The sequence below is a fragment of the Athene cunicularia genome (assembly GCF_003259725.1).
Source record: "Athene cunicularia isolate RWA chromosome 10 unlocalized genomic scaffold, athCun1 chr10_part1, whole genome shotgun sequence".
NCBI lineage: Eukaryota > Metazoa > Chordata > Aves > Strigiformes > Strigidae > Athene > Athene cunicularia.
In genome coordinates, this window is record NW_020799112.1 from 7,078,910 (window position 1) to 7,098,437 (window position 19,528).

Below are 19,528 nucleotides of genomic sequence, written 5' to 3' on the forward strand. Positions count from 1 at the left end.
GCTACTAGGAAAATAACTGACAGGTGAGTACCATTACTTGTTTCATTGAATGAGAGATAGAATGTGGAGCTGTGTATAAAAATGAGAGTTGGGAAATAGTTCATTGTGAGAGTCTTCCCTGAAACAGTGGATGAAATATATTTTAAGACATGATCCATACAAATATGAAGTTAATGTATTGAAAAGACTTGGAACTGTGCAGGAAATCTTCAGAAGGAAATATTCCTTCCACATTGAAGGAATATTCTGTGGTTTTGTTCACTTGATTTTTGCTGGAATTCTGATTGTTTTCCAGCCGTGTGATGGTGTTGGCTGCACAGATGTGCTTTTACAACCAGGTTTCTCAAACAGTCAAGTTTTATGTCTCTCTATGGGCCTTTAAGATTAGAACTGGTGTTATTGCTAGCTTTAACCCATGTAGACAGTCTGAGTATGGGGATAAAGTAATCAGCACCATTTGCGTCTTTCAAAATATACGTAGAGAATGTTTCCTCACTTCCTTTGTTCTATGTGGCCTTTCAAGTTCTTTTTTTTCCCCTTAGTATTCATATTATATTTATTTACACTGTGTTGTCAGCAAACAGTATTTCCAGATTTTCTGTCATTATGTATAGATTTTACACTGTATGCTGTAGGTTTGGCTGTGTAGTGAATAATTATACATAACTGCTTAAAAACAAAATGGCATGTTATCTCACTTTTTAAAAAGGGTTTTCAGAGTATCCAGCTATTTCATCCAGTCAATTTCGCCTTGACTCTCCTCCTTATATAGTAGAGAAGCGTTCCTGAATTTAGGCATGCCATTTTTCCCATGAGAACATTTGACATTACTGAACTTGTTTCAGTTGTCTATTTCAGGAAGACAAATTTCAAGTTAAATTTTACTGGACATGCTCTGAGTACTCTGAGGTTTATCAGCTGTTTATACAAGAATTTATCGGTTTTGTGAGTTGCTGGTCCTATAGTAAATTACATACTTGAGACACAAGAATGTACAATTATGTTAAGATCCTTGTTATCTAGTTTGAGCTGAATATGAATTTTCAGAATTGACAGGCTTGACAGGTGAGCCGAGGCAAACCTCCTGAAGTTCAACAAGGCCAAGTGCAAGGTCCTGCCCATGGGTCAGGGCAATCCCAGCACAAATACAGGCTGGGTGATGAGTGGATTGAGAGCAGCCCCAAGGAGAAGGAATTGGGAGTGTTGGTAGATGGAAAACTGACTATGACCCAGCAATGTGCACTCACAGCCTAGAAGACCAATGGCATCCTGGGCTGCATCAAGAGCAGTGTGGGCAGCAGGTACAGGGAGGGGATTCTCCCCCTCTACTCCGCTCTCGTGAGACCCCACCTGCAGTGCTGACACCAGAAGGACATAGACCTGCTTGAGCAGGTCCAGAGGAGGCCACAAAGATGATCAGGGGCTGGAGCACCTCCCCTGTGAGGACAGGCTGAGAGAGTTGGGGGGGTTCAGCTGGAGAAGAGAAGGCTCCAGGGAGACCTTAGAGTGGCCTCCCAGGGCTGAAAGGGGGGAGGGACTCTTGATCAGGGGGTGTAGGGATAGGACAAGGGGGAACAGTTTTAAACTGAAAGAAGGGAGATTCAGGTTAGATCTGAGGAAGAAATTCTTCCCTGTGAGGTGGTGAGGCCCTGGCAGAGGTTGCCCAGAGAAGCTGTGGCTGCCCCCTCCCTGGCAGGGTTCAAGGCCAGGTTGGACGGGGCTTTGGGCAACCTGGGCTGGTGGAAGGTGGCCCTGCCCGGGGCAGGGGGGTGGGACTGGATAGGCTTTAAGATCCCTTCCATCCCAAACCATTCTGTGATTCTATGTATATGACATGTAGCTCAAGATTTAACATAATCTATAGCTGTATGTTTCCAATTTCCTGTGTTGCAGGAATCAACCACGCACAAGAATTTGCCATTTACTCTTTGTAAATGGAATGCATGATTGCAAGACACCTGGAAAACAAGAGTAAAGTCCAAGGTATCTGCTCTACCTGTGTGCTTCCCAAATCTTGAAGCATGTGGGACCACTGTCCAGAGCCTAGACAGCTGGAAAACTCCAGATATGCTGATAGTTCATTTGGTTCTAATGGGGAACATGTGTTTAATATGATTGCTTTAAAAACAAGCACATTTATAAGATAAACTGTCAAAAAAATCTATTATGTAAGCAATCAAATTTCCCCAGAATTTTGTTTTCATCAAGAAAGTAAAGATACACAGTTCCTCTTTAATTAAAAAGAGTTAATTCATTTTATTTTTGTAGGGTATACATCTGCAGAGAAAGAGAAGCCTTGTTCTTGTATTGCAGCTATGCTTCTAATTTGTACCTAATTTGCACCAGCAGTGTAACTGATCTGTTGGTGCTGTGCGTTCTTGACCTGGCATGGACCCCCAGTGATGAAAAATGAGCCTTTAGTCTACATAGATTTTGAGCTAGGGTAGTGTTAATTCTTTTAATTTCCAGTGCAATTAAGGGCAGGTTGTATGCTATAGTATGCTTAGATCAGACAGTTTTAGGGAAGAGACAGTGACTTGGGAGGATGGAATCAAACAGAACAGATTTTGGGAAGGAATAAATGCATCTTTGGCTCCAGGAGTTTTGTAACTAGATGGGAAAAGGTGGGATGTGATTTCTGCCCAAAGCATGTTACATTACTGTGAGATTAGTTCTGTCTGCTCACTTCAGATATCTGGGTTGTGTAATGAAATTACTTTGGAAATCTTCCTGTTCTTTCTTCCTGTATTTGGTTTCAGGATAAGTGCTTAATCCAGTGTGTTTTGATCAGTATTGCAATTAAATCTAAAGTCTTCAACCAAGTGTATACCTTTCCTTTGACAACACAACACCTATTCTAATTTTTTCTGTCAGAAGAAGAGAGGAGAAACCTGGTATTCCCATAAACTACAGAAAATACAATTTGATCATGAATACAAGTCTTCCAAGATTTCTTTCCTCTCTTCTTTTGGATCTGAAGTAAGCTCTGTTTCAGTGCCTCTGTGATATAGAGGACAGAGGAGCCTGTGCTGCAAATTGGCCTTGGCTCTGGTGCTCCAGCTGTATGACTCCTGCTCTGATGTTTACTTTCTTTTGTTAGGAGGAATGCTGATCTAGTCCTGTCTCCGAAATAATGTGCATAATACGTGCAGAATTGGCTCCTTTCTCAAGGTTACCTCTATTACAGGACTGTTTATCTGCTGCCTGACAATGGTCTCTTACCTTCTTGCTTTTGCTTAGCTGATTTTACTGTTGCTAGCCCTGCGTACAGATGGTTAGAAACGTGCATTTTGGCATAGGCACAGACTTTTCAGGGTGCTGATTATGCTCATCAGCCTTAATGGCCCTGACCAGCTTCACCTTGCTATGTCTCCCCGCATACCCCTTCTCATGGGACCAGTAGTCACGTTTCAATTCAGCCCTGGGCTTTCAGTCCCTGCTTGAGCTACCTCGAGGCATTCCTCTCTCCAGCTCCGCCACAGCCATGCATGCACCTGGCCAGGAACCCTGCTGGTTTGTACTTCATGTCTTGACCTTGGACCTGCCTTGTCACTACAGGCTTGTTCAGTGATCTTCACTCTTGTTTGACCCTGACTGCCACTCCTCAATCTGTCCTGCTCTGTCTTGTGGTGGCAATGGGATGGAGGACTAGCCAGGAAGGCACCTGCTTTGCAGCCCTTGTTGGCATGCTTGACACCTGTGTCCCCATCCCTTTAGGGAGCAGTCAGCTGTCACTGCTCCCTGACAGAGTTTTTGAAGGTTGACTGATACTGTTTTACTGCTTTAGTTAAGTAGTAAGCATGAAAACATGTTGGCCAGCTTTTGCAGAGCTTTCTTTTCATCTTTAGTTGGCAAGAGATGATGCTCATTTCTTGCAAGTGTAGGTGTTTACCGTAGTGTTCTTTACACATTTCCTACCTGCAGATTGGACTAGTATGTGCTAGAGTTGATCCCCTCTTGGGGGAGACTCACAGTGATTTTCAAAGTTCTTTCTAGATCTGTCTTCCCCAGCCTAAAAGAATATCATTATGGCTTTGAGATATCTACTGATGTAGAAAATAACAGAACAGATAAAGCATATGCATGAAAACACGTTCTACAAGGGCTTCCTCATCTGAATGAATTTCAAGAATATTTCCAAGCAAAACTGAAAATTATGATTACATTTGCAGTCTTAACTGTTTAGTTTTCTCTTGGAGACAGCTTGTTACCCTCATTTTATGATGGCATGCTTGATGTAGCTGTCTTTTGCCAGTTGTACGATGGGAAAATGTGTGTTAGTGCTAAAATCTAGTTTTAATGTGTTGTAGTTTTGGACCTGAAAAAATACTCTCCTTTATAATTCTGATTTCACAGGAGGATTCATAGCATAGATCATGGTCTGTTATGTCATGCAGTTTGCTGCTTTTTTTGCCAGGACCTCTGTTTGTTTTTGTAATTAAAAATAAATATATTTCCATGATCTAGAGGCCTCAAGTTTTCCCTTATTGTATCTTTAAAATATTACCTACAAGTAGAGTTAGAAGTATCAGCCTTTATCCCTCATGAAGAAGTGAAATATTTGAAAATACCATGAATCAAATTTACACTTATAATATTTTCTCTAGGAGGAGGCTTGCTTGTCACAAGAAATACACATGCATTATTTGTGTAATTATAATTGGTTTAGTTAAAGATTATTTAAAGCTTTGGGGGGGGGATTTATTTTTTTTTTTAAAAGGACAAACAGGCCTAGTCCAATTTCCCGTTTTAGGTAAAGTATCCAAATACAGCAGTGGTACCAAGTAGTTCATTTCTGGTTTTGTGGTAGGTGTGAAGGAACTGGGTAAAATATTTTAAAGGGTCAGGCCTGCTTTTTTTCCTTCAGTTCCTATTTTTAGCTGTCTGCTCATTTGCTACACTTCAACATGAAACACAGATCAAATGCCTTATGTGAAACTAGTGTGATGAGAAATAGTTTTCTAGACGTGTGTGCCTGTTTCTTATGCATACAAAGAAAGAGATTAAATATAATCCATCGAAGAACCCTTTTCCTTTTAGTTTCACCACTTTTTTTTTGTGTATAGGAGGAGGTAGAAGACATCATGTATAATACTGGATTGTGTGTTATGAAAATAGGCAAGAAAATAATATCAAAATAAAGTGTGAGAAGGACCCGAATATTGTGCTAAAAACCTTAATGTCTTAGTAGGAAAACAAAATACATTGATGTGAACAAATGCAGAGAGAAAAATTTTTGTCACAAAATGAATGGTATTAATAAAAATTAGAAGTTCAATGTATAGTGTCCACTTGTTCTGTAGTCAAAATGTAGTGTTGGGCAGAGGAAGGAATGCCTCATAAATGTCATCTTATTCTACTTGCACTATGCAACTACTGTCTGGGGAGGCAAAGAAGTGCTTTGAGAACTTGGGATATAAACCAGAATTCTATCATCAAAATACAGAAAACTGGAATATGGCCATGAAAAATATGCATTCTGTCTCAGCCCTGGGCAGGTGACAACCAAGGGTCTTTTCCTCCCTCTAGCACACTCTAATGCCAGAAAAGAGAAAGGGATAATAGATTTAGTACTGAAGGAAAGATTCAAGATGATAAATCAGTTTGAGGTTAATATTCAGCTCTTTGAAGGTGGACCTTTTCAGTAAAGTCTGGCTTTGTAATCAAAAGTCTGAGCTTTAAGAAGTGAAGAGTAGGGAGAAGAGGAAGGAAATGGTCAGATTTCCTTTTCAGGGTTTGAGTGTAGATTAAAAGCACCATGCACTGCCAGTACTAGAGTAGTAAGAGGAGAAAAAGAAGATGACCATGAAGACTAACATGTTATTACTGAAGTAACTGACAAGCTTCCAGTGACATACGGTAAGCTGGGCTGACGTAATTATATACAAATGCCTATTTGAAGCTGACTTTGCAATAATACCATTTTAATGGTGTACTTTCTAAACTGATCTGATCAGATCTCTTATTTCCTCACAACAAAGAAACAAAAATATGAGAAACAAGTGGAAAAATGAGGACTGTTCAGTTTAGAAAGGGAAATAAACAGGAATAGAAGTTAAAAGGTAAGTTCGAAAGTGGTTAACGAATAGAAGCTTTAGTAAGGATGCAAAGCAACTGTATGGAATAATTTATTAAAAACTCTTTAAAGGTCTTTTTTTCCACAGCATCCCTTTGTCTTTTCCATAACTGTACAGTGGGATTAAAAAATGATTAGACATACAAATAGGTAAGAATATGCCTAGCTTTTTTGATAACAGTGGAAGACATGCTGCCCCATGCAACCAATCAATATTTCAGTGTTGGAAAGAACTCCTTTATGGGCATAACTATTCCATTAAAGGTTTCCTTGGACAAGAAATTATGTGAAGTCAGCTGCTTTCTTAATAAAAGATTTGAGCAAAAGGGTACAAATAAGACGTTGGGAGTTACTTGGAAAAGTGTTAGTATCTAAAAGACTTTAATTGAGTTAAAACTTCAACCAAGAAAAAAATGCTGAGATGCACTGAAATAGGTGTAAGGCTCTGGGACTTGTTTCCTCCAAGGTGCTCAGTGTCTGGGGTTGCTCTCATAGGGCTCCATACACTTAACCTTTAGGCTGTAATATATAGCTCAAACTTTGATTTCCTTCCCAAGCCATGTAGGTTTTGATTTGTTAAATGGCTTGTATAAAAGTCCAAATACTCCTTCTTGGTCCTTCCTGTACCTATTGTTACTTCATCTGTTCTTGATCAACAGAGATAGAGATGCTGATGAAATGCAGATCCAGTGTGAGTATGAGCATGCCTCTTTCAAAAGGACTGCAATAGCAAGTAGAAATATTTTAACTAGAGAGGGAGAGAATCTCTTGCGCTCTTTCTTCACCCTCTCTGGCCAGTGAAATGCAGAAACCAGTGAAGTGGATGTAAAAGTGTCCATGGCAATGAAGAAATCCCTTTGTGGTTCAGCTGCAGTATTTCCTGAATCCAAGAAGGCAGGGCAGGGAGCAGCATTTTTCTGCATGCATCCTCCTCAGTGCATTGTTTTGTCTTCAAGGAAAGTACATTCTTTCTGCAGTCTAAATTCCCTGGCTGCTCAGAGACAAACAAGGGGTGGCAAAAGACTTCTTTATTTCAAGTGTTTAATTAAACACTTTTTTTTTCCCCAAGAAAAATTTATAGAACAAATTTTGAGTGGCATTTTATGGCTTCTGTCTCTCGGTACTTCAGGCTAAAGGACAGCAGTGATTTATTCTAACTTTAAAATATCTGAAAAATAAATTCAGAAGGTAATGCTTCCTAGAAAAAATGAAATGGGGTAATTATTGGAAATGCTTGTCTGACCACTTTAAGTATGGCAGCCATCTTTATACATGACTTTCTCTGTTAAACTTTTTGTAAGCAAACTGTAGATCATTAACTGGGGAAGATGACCCAATTTAACATAGTAGAATTTCCACTTGATTTTTATTTTGTTATTCATCAGCATCTCGTGTAATTTGTACTAATTTGTAGTAAATTTTTTCTTCTCTGTTAAATTTTTACATGGAACATTGAAATAAAAACCAACCACCTTTTCTTAAATAATAATAGAATATGCAGTGTCTACTTAATTTGCTTTTCCTGTTAGTGATTCCAGGAAGATGATGTCTGGCCAAAGTAAATCAACAGAATGCTATTTTAAATACTTGTTTTAAGAAACAGTTAAAGGGCTTATGGGTCATGCTGTAGCAGCAGACTTGTTTCAGTCTTTTTCTTTCCTTTAAATAGTTCATCAGTTTACATGCTTCAGATGAGTACCAGCAGATGTTCCAGTCAACCCTGTTTCCTCCCAAATTCAGTAGCACTGATGTTGCATCAGTAGTGAGAAAATGTGAATTAGAATAATGATTTTCACTTGTTTGTATTAATACTTTGAAATATACAGAAATTGTCATGGTCTTGTTCTGAAGTAATTCAGTCTGAAATATGTAGTTATATTTCATGTTATCTTGCTTTAAGAGTTTCAAAGTTAAGCTCTATAAAAGTTAAAGCTGTAGGAAGTAGAAAGGAAGTCTTTAAAATGTTGCTTTGACTCATGTTTTCTCTTACTATTATTTTTATATTTGGAATTTGGTCAACTTCCTAAGCAAATATACCTCTAGCAGAAAGAACTAACTGTGAGTGATTTTTACCTGAGCATAGTGTTCATGATTTCACGTAGAATTACAGAAGAGCTGAGAGACCTGGAAGAGAAATTGCTTGCTTTGCTAACTTTAACAAACTTGTCCATGTTTGGAATTGCCCCAGGAGGTAGCTAGTAAGCAAACTTCTTAAACTGATTGATAGTTACAAATCCCTTGAGACTGCCACTTAATTTGTTCATAGATGAAAGTCAGTACTTCTAAAATGAGAACTACACTATCCAAAGATCCATTGTGTATTTTGTGTATTTTGATTTCTGAGAGTAAGAGATAGGAACTTTCCTCAAAAGGGTCTGATGTCCATTTAAAAAAAAAAATATATATATATTTTGTATTTAAATTATATTCCTAAAATAGTTACGGTATTACTTTCCTATGTTTATATGTTTCTAAGTAAAAGCAACAATGCTTTTGTGTTGAAGGTAGAGATACTCTATTTCTTCCATTTTACTATTGCAAGGTGTTTGGGCTTCTTTATCTGCTAGTGCAAAACTTAGTATCGGAAATAGCTATTCAGTTGTAAACTGATTTTTTCTGCTGCACCAATAGTTCTGTAATCTCTAGTGTAGTGATTGTTGAGATTTGCAGAGAAACTCTGATCTAGGTTGTAGCACTGCAAGTTTGGCATGGTGTTAAATTTCAAGTTACTTTGTGCTGCAAAGAAAGGCTGTGGTTGTGAACATGCACAGTTCCATCCAGTTCAGTGGGATAAAGCTTGAAAGTGTAGCAGCAGGTATAGACAGATCTCATCTTGACATGGAGAACAGAACACCAGCTTCTGGATTTCAGGGAATTCTGCCTCTGTGTTTTTGTAGAGGAAAACTTAAGTGCATATGGAAAGAATTAGTTATATGACTTATTAAATGGGAATGTAGTACAGTTTTCTGTGCTCAGAAACTCAGCCTAATAATATTCAGTTAGACTTTGATAAGGCTTTTTTATTATTTACAGAGGATATACTGCTTTCTGCAATGATCAGCAGAGAGAAGACTAACACCACAGTAACTCCTAATTTTTTAATTTTGCTTTTCTGCCTGCCATTAAAAAAGAGAATTGCCAGTTTTGTGCCTATGCCATATGTTTATTTACAAACATTTAGTTTACTTTGTGAAGAACTGCAGAAACAGGCAAAGCTTCATTTTATGGAAACAGTAGTCAATCTGCATGAAAGAGTTTTCATCACTGGCATTTTTGTTACACACTGCACCATCTGAAATGGTGTATTCTTTTTAAACTTTTTCAGGCACTGAAACTGTAGTTTTAAGTATCATAGTTGGAGCTCTCACGCTGGAAGTGTTTTGAACTCTGGTTTAGTTGGCAGTTTGCTCACTATCGTTTTTCCTTTTGTGGTACATCTAGATATTTAAAAAAAATATGGAAGGACAGGCTGGCTTCCTGACAGGGTTTTGATGGAAAATTTCCTTGGGTTTATTTGGCTTTACATTTTCAGTCTGGACACTTTGCCATAGGGAACCACTGTACAAAGTACCTGTAATGGCAGCTCTACATTTAGCTGTCAGCACAATGGTATAATCTGCAAACCTTCAGCTTGTCTTAAAAAGGGGGAAAATGCTTCTTTCATTTAGGTCTTGAAGGGAGGTGTTGTATTTGAGAGGTCAGCATAGTAGTAGAGAGTTCTGGATTATTTTTGTCAGAAAGTACCATTAAGGTTGTAGTATCAAGTTTTCAAAAACTGCAGGTTTGGCTCTCAGTCACCATTCTTACAACTCTGTGGCTGGCTGCCTGTGATCATTCAGATCATTCAGAAGAGCCACTCACGAGCTCCATACTGAAACTCTCACTCTGGCTTTTTAAATCTTCTTAAGCTTGTAGTGTTTGCTCAAGGGGAATCGGCTAAAGGGCACTCTTCTGCCACTGAGACCCCTAGTCCTGCTTGGCCTACACTGCATTGCTTCCTCCCTGCGTGCCCTCACTGACCACAGTGCTAGCAGGTGTTGGCACCAACACTGCCAGAACCATGGGGCTGCAAGGCTGCGGAACAGGGGAAGAGTTCGACCTGTAACGGTTGTCTGCTGATTTGAGAGGCTAAAAAGGACAGGTTTTTCTGTAGCTATAGAAGACAGCATTGTGAATCCCATTAGGCAGGAGAAGAGATAGTACTCTTTATCGACAACAGTAGTAGTCTGTGAAAGGGAAGGCCTGAGAGGGGTGAGGTGCAGTGTCAGTGATGTCTGGTTAATACAGGTCAGATTTTACTGTGCAGGAGAACCAGATATCCAGACTCAAATACAGCAGAATTTAGACTTCCAGCAACAGTAAGAATGCTAATTCTCTATCCTGGTGTAGGAGTTTGACTGTATTTAATTACAATTCTGAAAGCTCTCTTAATACATTGTATTCTGTTGTTATGATTTGTTTGAATATTAAAAAAAAAAAAAAAGAGGGAAAAGATTTGTATCTTTTACCTCTCATAGCAGAGGAAAAGACTGGTTGGTAAAGCTAGTTTAAAATAGAGTGAGGAGTGTGACATCTTCAGCTGTGTATACAAAGCTTATCAGATTGCAAAAAGAAATCTGATACATAGTAATGGTGTGCTTCTCAATTTCACCCAAATTTTTCCTTCCCACCTTCTAAAATCTTGAGATATTTTAAAATACCTGTACTCTTGAGTTCACCTGGTTTACCGTCTGACATATGAGACCAGGTTATTCTTGGGTCATATTTTTGAGATTTCCCCTGCAACCATAAGGACAAGAAATATGTATTTACATGAAAGATGAGAATACAGTGTGATTTCTTGACTTCAGGAGTGGGAATTTTAAGAAGGATATAACCTCTCACATTCCCATGATAAAATACTTTTCTTCTTCTAACTTTGCTATTGTCTATTTTAAAAGTAAGATGAGAAAGGGAAGGACAGGAATAGGGGATTGGAGTGTCCTGTATGTGTTAGAACAGTTTTTCTTTCCTGTTGTTGAATGTGATAGATCATTGGGGTTCAAAACTTCTTTTATGTTCTGTATTTTCATGTTGCTTAATTTACCTTAAGGAAATGCCTAATGCATAGTGATTACAATTGGACATGCTCACTAAAGGGAAGCTCTCCAACTTTCATAGCTCTGTTTGCAACTTTGCTCATTTTTGGGACACTCAGTGGTCTGCATGCGAGATGTTGTAAATCAGCTTTGTATCAGGCTTTCAATACTGCTTTATTCTCTACTTGAGAAACAGGTCTTACTCATCTTCTAAAAGATTTTATTTTGAAAGGCTTGCACTTCTGCTTGCTTGGTCAAAGCAAATCAAAAAATCAAAATTTCTTTTGGTGAGCTATAATATGAAAAAGAAAGAGAGATTACAGCCACATCCTGCTCCAGGATTATCCTTAAGGATGGGAGTCCAGTTCAGGAAGCACTTGTGACATTCTTGAGAGCAAATGGACCTTTGGGTTCCCTGTGGGCCAGGAGTGAGAGCTAGCAGATTCTGAGTCCCTGGCAGGATCAGGTCATTTGGGTTGTAGGATTGTGCTGATGTAGAGCTGACTAAAACTAGAGGCAGCTTTCTGATGAGATTTTAATTTATGATTCATTTATTATAAACTTCTTTAAGAAAAGGAGGTGCTGTACCTTTAAGTAGCACATGCTGTCTAACCATCAACAGGCATCTTTTGCAAGCTGCTTTAGCCTGTTTCTCCAATCATGCCTGCCTAAGTCAATAAGGCATTGCCAAACCTCCTCGTGCATTAAAGGTTACCGTTTAGCTTGTTCCATGAATCACAGCAGATGCATAACTTGGCAGTGACCATTTCTGTCCCTCCCCTTCTTTGCTTTATACTAACTTCAGCCCCCCAGCTCATTGCTGGCTGAGCCCCCTCCCCCAGCAGGGAGAAGTCATTACATGAAGAGATCAACTTACCAGTTGTCTTCAGAGCAGTGGCTGAGAGCAAAGCTCCTGGTCGTACAGTGAGTGCGATAGAAAGGGGGAGAGGGAGAAGTTGTCGTACCTAGAAGAAGTAAGGGCTGTGATACTGAGACACAAGTGCATCTGCTAGCTGTTAGTACTTGGCAGAGGGTTTTCTCCTCCAGGGTAGCTCTAACTTTGGGTAATAATGTTTGTCAGCTACCTGATACTAACGTTGCTCTGCTTTCAAACAGCAGTGTTAGCAAGACCTGGGGGTGAGGTAAGCAAAGTATAATGTCTTGTCAAAAACTGTGTTGTCAGAGTTGTATTTTCTTCCTATCTATTAAGACAGATTGTGAATGATTTCTGTGTTGCTAGACGTTTTAGAATTGCATCGTTTGCTGCATGTGTAAAAAGCTATTGTTTTGGTTTGGTTTAGATTTTGGGATTAGTTTTGTTTTGGGGGTTTTTGTTTGGTTTTTGTTTTGGGTTGGGATTTTTGCCTATAGGTACTGAGGGAGAGTAGTTTGAAAGTTAGCTTCTTTAAATTTGATACACAATATGCTTTCTGTGAGAGGTGACTAATTTGTGAATTTTTCTTTACTAACATACAGAGAAATACGATACTCTGCAGCAGTAAATGGTAGTGTTCCGTTCATATTTTCTACAAGTAATGTGCATGATTGAAAAAGTTTTTACGAAGGATATATTCTGGGGATGTGAGCATGTATAAACTCCAGGCTCCATTACTTTAATAGCATTCTTTTTGTGCAAATATATGTAATGTTTAGTACATGGCAGGGCAGAAAGAACTTGTATTTTTAAAAAATGTATGTTATATCATTAAAGAGGGACTTTATGCATTCTTAGTATGAGAAATCTCAAGTAATGGAATAGAACAGCCCTTGCTATGCTCTAAAAAGTTGCTATGATTTATAAAGAGCAGTTTTCCAGATTTTTGTTCTCATCAGAGCAGGTTTTCATCAAGTTCTTATTTCATACCAAAGCAGAAAATTTCAGCTACTTGTTTGTCATTTAGTAAATAATTCATCAAACATAGTACTATTAGACATTAAATGTTGTATCTAATGAAGTGACTAGCAGAAACCACATTTGATACTCATTCTCCCTTGCTCTAACTGACATGTGATGTATAGTTATGCATTTTAAAGGAATCACTGGATAGTTTTGTTCTATAATATGCCCTTCTTAAGTAAATATTCTGAAAACAGTGATTCTGCTTTAGAGCTTTGTCTTTTGTTAGCCCTGTCATAAGTTTATAGTAGCCTAATAAAGTCCAGAGCAATTACTTTCCCTGGTAAAAGAAAGTGGAAGTGAACTGGAAAAAACACCTTGTCCAACAGTGTGTGGTTGACACTCTCTGTGGCTCCTATGTCTCAATAGAAACTGTATTTTGCTTTCAAGGTGTTCTAAAAAGAAAAATTGTAACGGTGTTGTGTCAAGAAAATGTCTTTTAATGAAATCTTGTGCTGCCTTTGATCTTCTTAAAGCAGGGAAATGTTTTCACAGAGGCTCAGGAAATTTAAATGAATTGGTAATCAGAGGAACTGGAAGCTGATCATTGCCCTCTAGTTGTCACTGAAGTTTTTAACTTCCTGGTTGATTGTCACTGAGCACAGAAAATGATAAATGGACTCACCTTGTCCAGACTGAGGGACCTTAAAATGTGTGGTGGCTCATATGGAAAATATTTCTGTCACCACTGCTTGCACATGTGGTCTTCAGAGATCCATATAAAGAACAAATCTAGAGCAGCAGCAGTGTTGCCTGCCAATTATCCTCGTTAGCAAGTGAAATAAAAGCAATGCTGTGTTCTTACCTGGAAATGAATTTCTGCAGTAAAAGTGCAATGTGGAATGTTTTAGCGCTGTGATCCATATGCCAAGTACTTTAAACTGTACTGCGTTTAGTTTTTCAGCTAATACAGCAGACAGAATATGAAAAATGGCCTGTTACTCTATCAATGAATCTTAGGTTGTAGATTTTAGTAGGCAGTGAGAAATTTTCTCCTTTATTATGTTCATATGGCTAATTTTGAGAATTATATAATAAAGAATATACTGTGTCTACTGTTATTAATGTAGTAATTCTTTGTCCTGTATTGTAAGAGACCACCCGATAATCTTGTGCTTTTCCCTGCTCCAGCTGCAGAACCTTGACTACATAAATATTATTTCTCTAGGAAATTACTCAGTTAAGATTTTTCCCGTGGTGGACACAGTGAATTGAAGACAGGGAAAATAAGTGAGAAGCCATTTTTAAAAGGAACGTCTATCGTAGTTTGGTGCTCCTTTGAACTGTTCTGTTTACTTCTCTGTATATTTTAATTGATTTATAGGTATGTATTTTTAAAAGTTCTGCTTATGAAAGTGTCAGTTTATGATAAAGTCAATGGGAACTTGCTTTTCTTGCCAGCTTGCACTATTTTAATGCTTCAGAACTTTGACCATTCATGAAATAGAAAATTATAAAAATCCAACTGTTTTTACCCTTACGGTTCTTAAGGAACCCCTAACACTTGTTCTAATGTCTGTATAATTATGTTCTGCTTTTCGTTTGTTGTTAAGGAATGACTTGGCATGAAGACAGTGAAACTGCATTGCATTACTTTTCCATTCAGGAGGGAAATAAGGCTGTATAGCTTTGCAACTTACACCACATTTGCAGTGGCCAAGACCAAAATTTTTTTTTGTGCACTGTGTAGGAAACAAGCGTGACTCTCTTCATCCATAGCTGGAAGCTCTAGCTGGTACCTCCTGCCAGGATCAGCCTTGCCCAGAAGGTCAGAGTTCAGCTTCCTTCTCTCTGGGGTGTCCAGGAGCAGTTGTCCTCATGAACAGACTGTACTGCTATCTTCTGTGACTGAGAAAGAGCTAAGGCTAAGTTGGCATCAGATGGGAAACCTGTGTGATGAGGAGTTAGAAAGTAAAAATGAAGCAGGGTAAATGTGATACTATGCAGAATGCATGAGACATGAACTCCTAATTTCAAAACAATACTTAATCAAGGTTTCCTCCTTCCCAGTTCTTCTAATCTGATGGTTTGGGATAATCTCAAACATGAAAATCATTGGTTTGACTAGATACACTGGGCTTGAGAAATCTCTGAGCAACTAGATAGTCTTCTTGAGGAATAGCCTACTCCCGTATTTTCAAGTCTTCCTAAGCATATCATTATTATTCACTCGTTGTCAAGCAGGTAGTCTTTTAAGTATTGTTTTCTCACTGTATTTGACAAATAGTTGTATTTTGAGAAGTTTACCTTCCTTGAGATTTTAGTTGTATCATCTGAATTTTTCTCCCACTGTAGTAGCTTCTTTAATCTTGTACACAATGGTCATGAATCAGTACTCTCAGCACTACTTCAGTCAGTACAGGTGTCAGCGAGGCTGTTGAAATGTACTGGTCACCAGCCTGGCCTCCTCAGCAAAAAAGCAAAATCAAGTTGTACAATTCTGAGTTTTGTTTGTATTGTTTTCTATTAGTATTAACAAATTCAGTCTAGCTGACAAAATGTGTGGACAAAGACAACTGAACCTCATGTGTAACTTAAATGTTGATTTGATCTATATTTTAATGTGGCAAGTGATCATAATCTCACCAATCATAAAAATACGTGATACATGACTTAACACAGAACTTTCAACAGGTTTAAGTGAATATGAACTGGATTGTATGATTTAAACCTAATTATTTTCGGCTCTGGAATAGTATTTGTTCCGATAACAGGATGTTTTGCTGCAGTTAATATAATAAAGTTGTTTATAGAAGCAAAATTTTGATTTAAATATATGGATATTATTTAGTTTTAGGAACATTGAATACTAGATACTGTTTAGTTTTCTTCACAAAGCAGTTAACATCAAGTATAGAAGATACGAATGAGTGTACTCAGAGGTTGTTTTAAAATATTTTTAATTACAAATGCTGTGTTTATTTAATCACAGATGTGAAATGCTGCCCTTTGGAATTCGGGTGTACAGAGGGTGAAAACATCACGTTCTACCTGCTAAAATGCATAAGGGAGTCAGAGCAACTTTGAGTCTGAATCTTTGTATGCTGCAGCAGCTGCTGGTTGTGATTGGTGGCTTATGGGTTGATACTTGGAATAATTGTTTTACACAGTGTCCCAAGCTGCAAGACCAGGAATAAACACACAGAAATGCGTCATGATCTCCCATTTATTTCTACTTTCTTAGTGGCTGTCCTCGCTGCAGTATGGAACTTGTCCACAGGAACCAGAGAAGCAAAGTGAACTTGTCAACATTTTTAAAGATCATTCAGATCTGAACATGTTTTGGTGTTACCATCCCTACAGCACCAATGCAACCCAATGCAAGAAACTTAAGAACACTTACAGGTCCAAAACATACTTAACTGAAAAACTAGCAAAGAAATTAATGACAAAATTTAGAAGATTTGGTTCAGACACTAATCCAAACTATACACACTTTGTGCTCTGAGACAAAGTTTTCTTTCTAACCAAAAGAAAATGAAGTAATAAATTACATGAAAATGAATGCTCTTAGCACTGTCTTTGTAGGTAAACTGATTTCATTCATGCCTAAAGATAGATAGGTCCTTTTGGTTTCAGAAGATACTAAAGAGAGTTTCTATTAGAATGGAACTATTTCTCCCATTCGCAATTATTATGTTTCCTACCTTGTTAATGACGTGTGATCTTTATTGTAAGCCTGAAGTTGTGATTTTCCTTCTAAAATTTTCCATGTATGCATATGCACATGTATATATATAGGTATAGAATTAATTCTGTGCTCTACTGGGCTGTGGAAGCAAAACCTTAATAGAGCATTTTAAAAAACATCTTCGGGGTATGTGTAGCCCTATGTAGAATTCTTTCCTGCCTGCCCAGTCGGTTTCTGAGGTTAGCTGGGCAGTACAGTTCATCCCAGCATTGTGACTTACTTCAGTGAGGTTATGAACCTTTTTTGACGCTGTTTCTTGACTGACTTTTTTCTTGTCAAGGAAGAACACTCTTTCTCCTGGCTTGCTGGGGTAAAATTTCTGACCTTACTCAGTGGAATCTTGCACTGTTACACGGTCAGACTTGATGAATGTGTGGCAAGTGGTGTGTACTTGTGAAGGGGCATGGGGAGACTGCTAATTGTCAGGTCACACAACAGTAGGCTAATGAAATTTCAGTACATTGCTGTGGAAGGACAGTGTGGGGCATGGACACGGCAGTGCTTACACTACATGACTGTTAATCCTCCTCATTTATTGCATTCATCTTTATCACAGAATCATCTAGGTTGGGAAAGACCTTGACGATCACATAGTCCAACCATTAACCTAACATGTTATGTTACCAGCCATGTTGTCATGGCCTCAAAATCTGTGGACTTTCTTGTCTTCAGTGTTCTAATGGTAAGAAAAGAACATAGCCTGTGAAGCAGCTTTTACACAGCTATTACTTACAAATACCTGGGCTACAGAGGTAAAATACCATTCAGAAGCTCAAAACAGTTGTCAATAAGAACAACTTTTAGATATGCTTGACAAATAAGCCTTTCCAACACCTTAATGGTTTTGTATCCTAGCACTGTCTCAAAGAAACTCTCTGTGGCCAGGAAACAAATTAGTTAACCTATGTCTGCTCAGTCACCAGACTACAGTTACTGATACCACTTCTTCAGTTATAGGCAGGGAGAACATGATATGACCCAATAAAACAAGCATTTCCATCTCTGACTTTCATGGGGCCAGCATATAAGAAAACATAATTTCTCCCACTGACATACTGACAAAAATAATTTCTCATCTCTGTACCTGAGTATTCCCATCTGCAAGCCAAGGTTAATAGGGCTTCCATTGATTCTCCTGAGAAATTGATACGTCACCTTGACTATATTTTCCCATAAAACATCACCCTTAACCCTTCTGTTTATGAAGCATGAGAATGTTTGAGAGCCTTTTTGGCCTGGTAACTAAGGAGAGATTGAACCATTTATTTATTTAGCATACATAAAAGAAAGTTATTTGGATTTACTGTAAAATTGCTCTATTCTGAGTTAGAAAAAACAGATGGTAATTTACATATGGCAGTAATTGCTGACGTCACCAGTAGAACATCTGAAAGTGAGACATACCGTAGTTGAAAAATAATCCTGTCAAGTAAATATCCACAGACGTGGCCAAATCATAAGAATATGCTCTGCATTGCTGTTGCTGTAAGTACTACAGAGCAGGTTTATTTGACCTCTGGCATTCTTGCCTCACTCTTCCCATCTTTATTGTCTGTCTCAACTGCAGTATTAGTGAGACAACCCTATTTTGCTTTAAAAACTTTGGTGTAAACTTAGTATGTTAGAATGTTCAGTTTAAAGTTAATCTAGCAAAATTACTCAAAAGGTATTCTTTCACCCTGTGATTAGGTGGAATAAATGTTCTTCCAATTTTGTTTTCAAGATTTCTACAGGGCTTTTAGTTCTTCCTATACTGCATATCCTTGCCTATTCTTGTGGGAAAGACAGGACTGAAATATTAGCAGAGTGGTGTGTGCTGGCAGAAGTCTGCAAGGATACCTCCTTAATAGCTCTCAGATCATAGGCCTAGGTCCAAAGCCTTTTGACTTTGGGCTTTGGTTCAGGCTACACTGAGCTTCTTGTTCCATGCTATAAACATCTAAAAGACAGATTGAGGGCTACAGTAATTCCCACAGTAATTACAGCATCATGCTTAGCCCTACCATGGTTAAGCTACATTCATTAAGTCATTACCAAATAAATGGTTATGTGTGATGGATGAGCTAATTTGTTTTTTAGACATAGTTCATAGACCATTCTCTGAAAACCTGTCTTAGAAGCTTGTAGGATTACTTATTAGATAGACATATGTTTTAAAGAAGTTGCGATGAATTTTACACCTGGAAATAATATTTTACTTAGAAACTAATAGTTCACAAAATACTTTCTTTATCATATTTTATTATCAGTATCAGTTCTCGAGTTACTTGATATATTTTTTTATCTTTGCTTTTTGAAGTAATAATTCACTTAAAATTGGATACTAATAAATGTATTTTTATCACTGTAATGTAAATGCTTTTACTTCTGGCACAGTGAGTTTATCTTGAATTTCTTAGAATTTTAATATTTGTTCCAAACATGATGAGTGTAGAAACGGAGCAATTAATTTAGGCAGCAGGTAGCTTATATTGTATTGAAAAGTATTCACAGACAACAGAAAAGGGGGGAATAAAATCTAGTAAGTAAAAGAATCCCTGTAATAATTTTAAAATCATAACAGTCATTGTGTAAATAGGTCTTTCTTCTAAAGAAGAGTTTTTTGGTTTTCCTATCTCTTTATGGTAATGTTATAAAGCTCTGAATTTTTTTTTAAGTGCTCTGATGTATAATAGGGCACAGGAATGTGTTCCAAGACTCATAAAATCTTTAATTAAAAGCATGGAAATTCTTGTAAACTCCTGGTGGTTGCCTTTAAGTAATATCACTTCTTAAAACACTTCCCC

The 19,528-nt window shown here is 37.9% G+C and overlaps 1 protein-coding gene across 2 annotated transcripts in view; it reads left to right on the forward strand.

Moving 5' to 3' along the window:
• The window catches only part of THSD4 (thrombospondin type 1 domain containing 4), a 348,410-nt gene that overhangs the window by 203,619 nt on the left and 125,263 nt on the right, over window positions 1-19,528 (forward strand). Inside the window, exon 1 of one of the 2 annotated variants that reach the window (XM_026856283.1) lies at window positions 12,059-12,296. The exons of the other annotated variant lie outside the window; for it this stretch is intronic. Coding sequence (XP_026712084.1) covers window positions 12,225-12,296 — 72 coding nt within the window. The 5' untranslated portion in view covers window positions 12,059-12,224. Of the gene's footprint in view, window positions 1-12,058; window positions 12,297-19,528 lie in introns of those variants that run through there. 2 annotated transcript variants of the gene reach the window in all.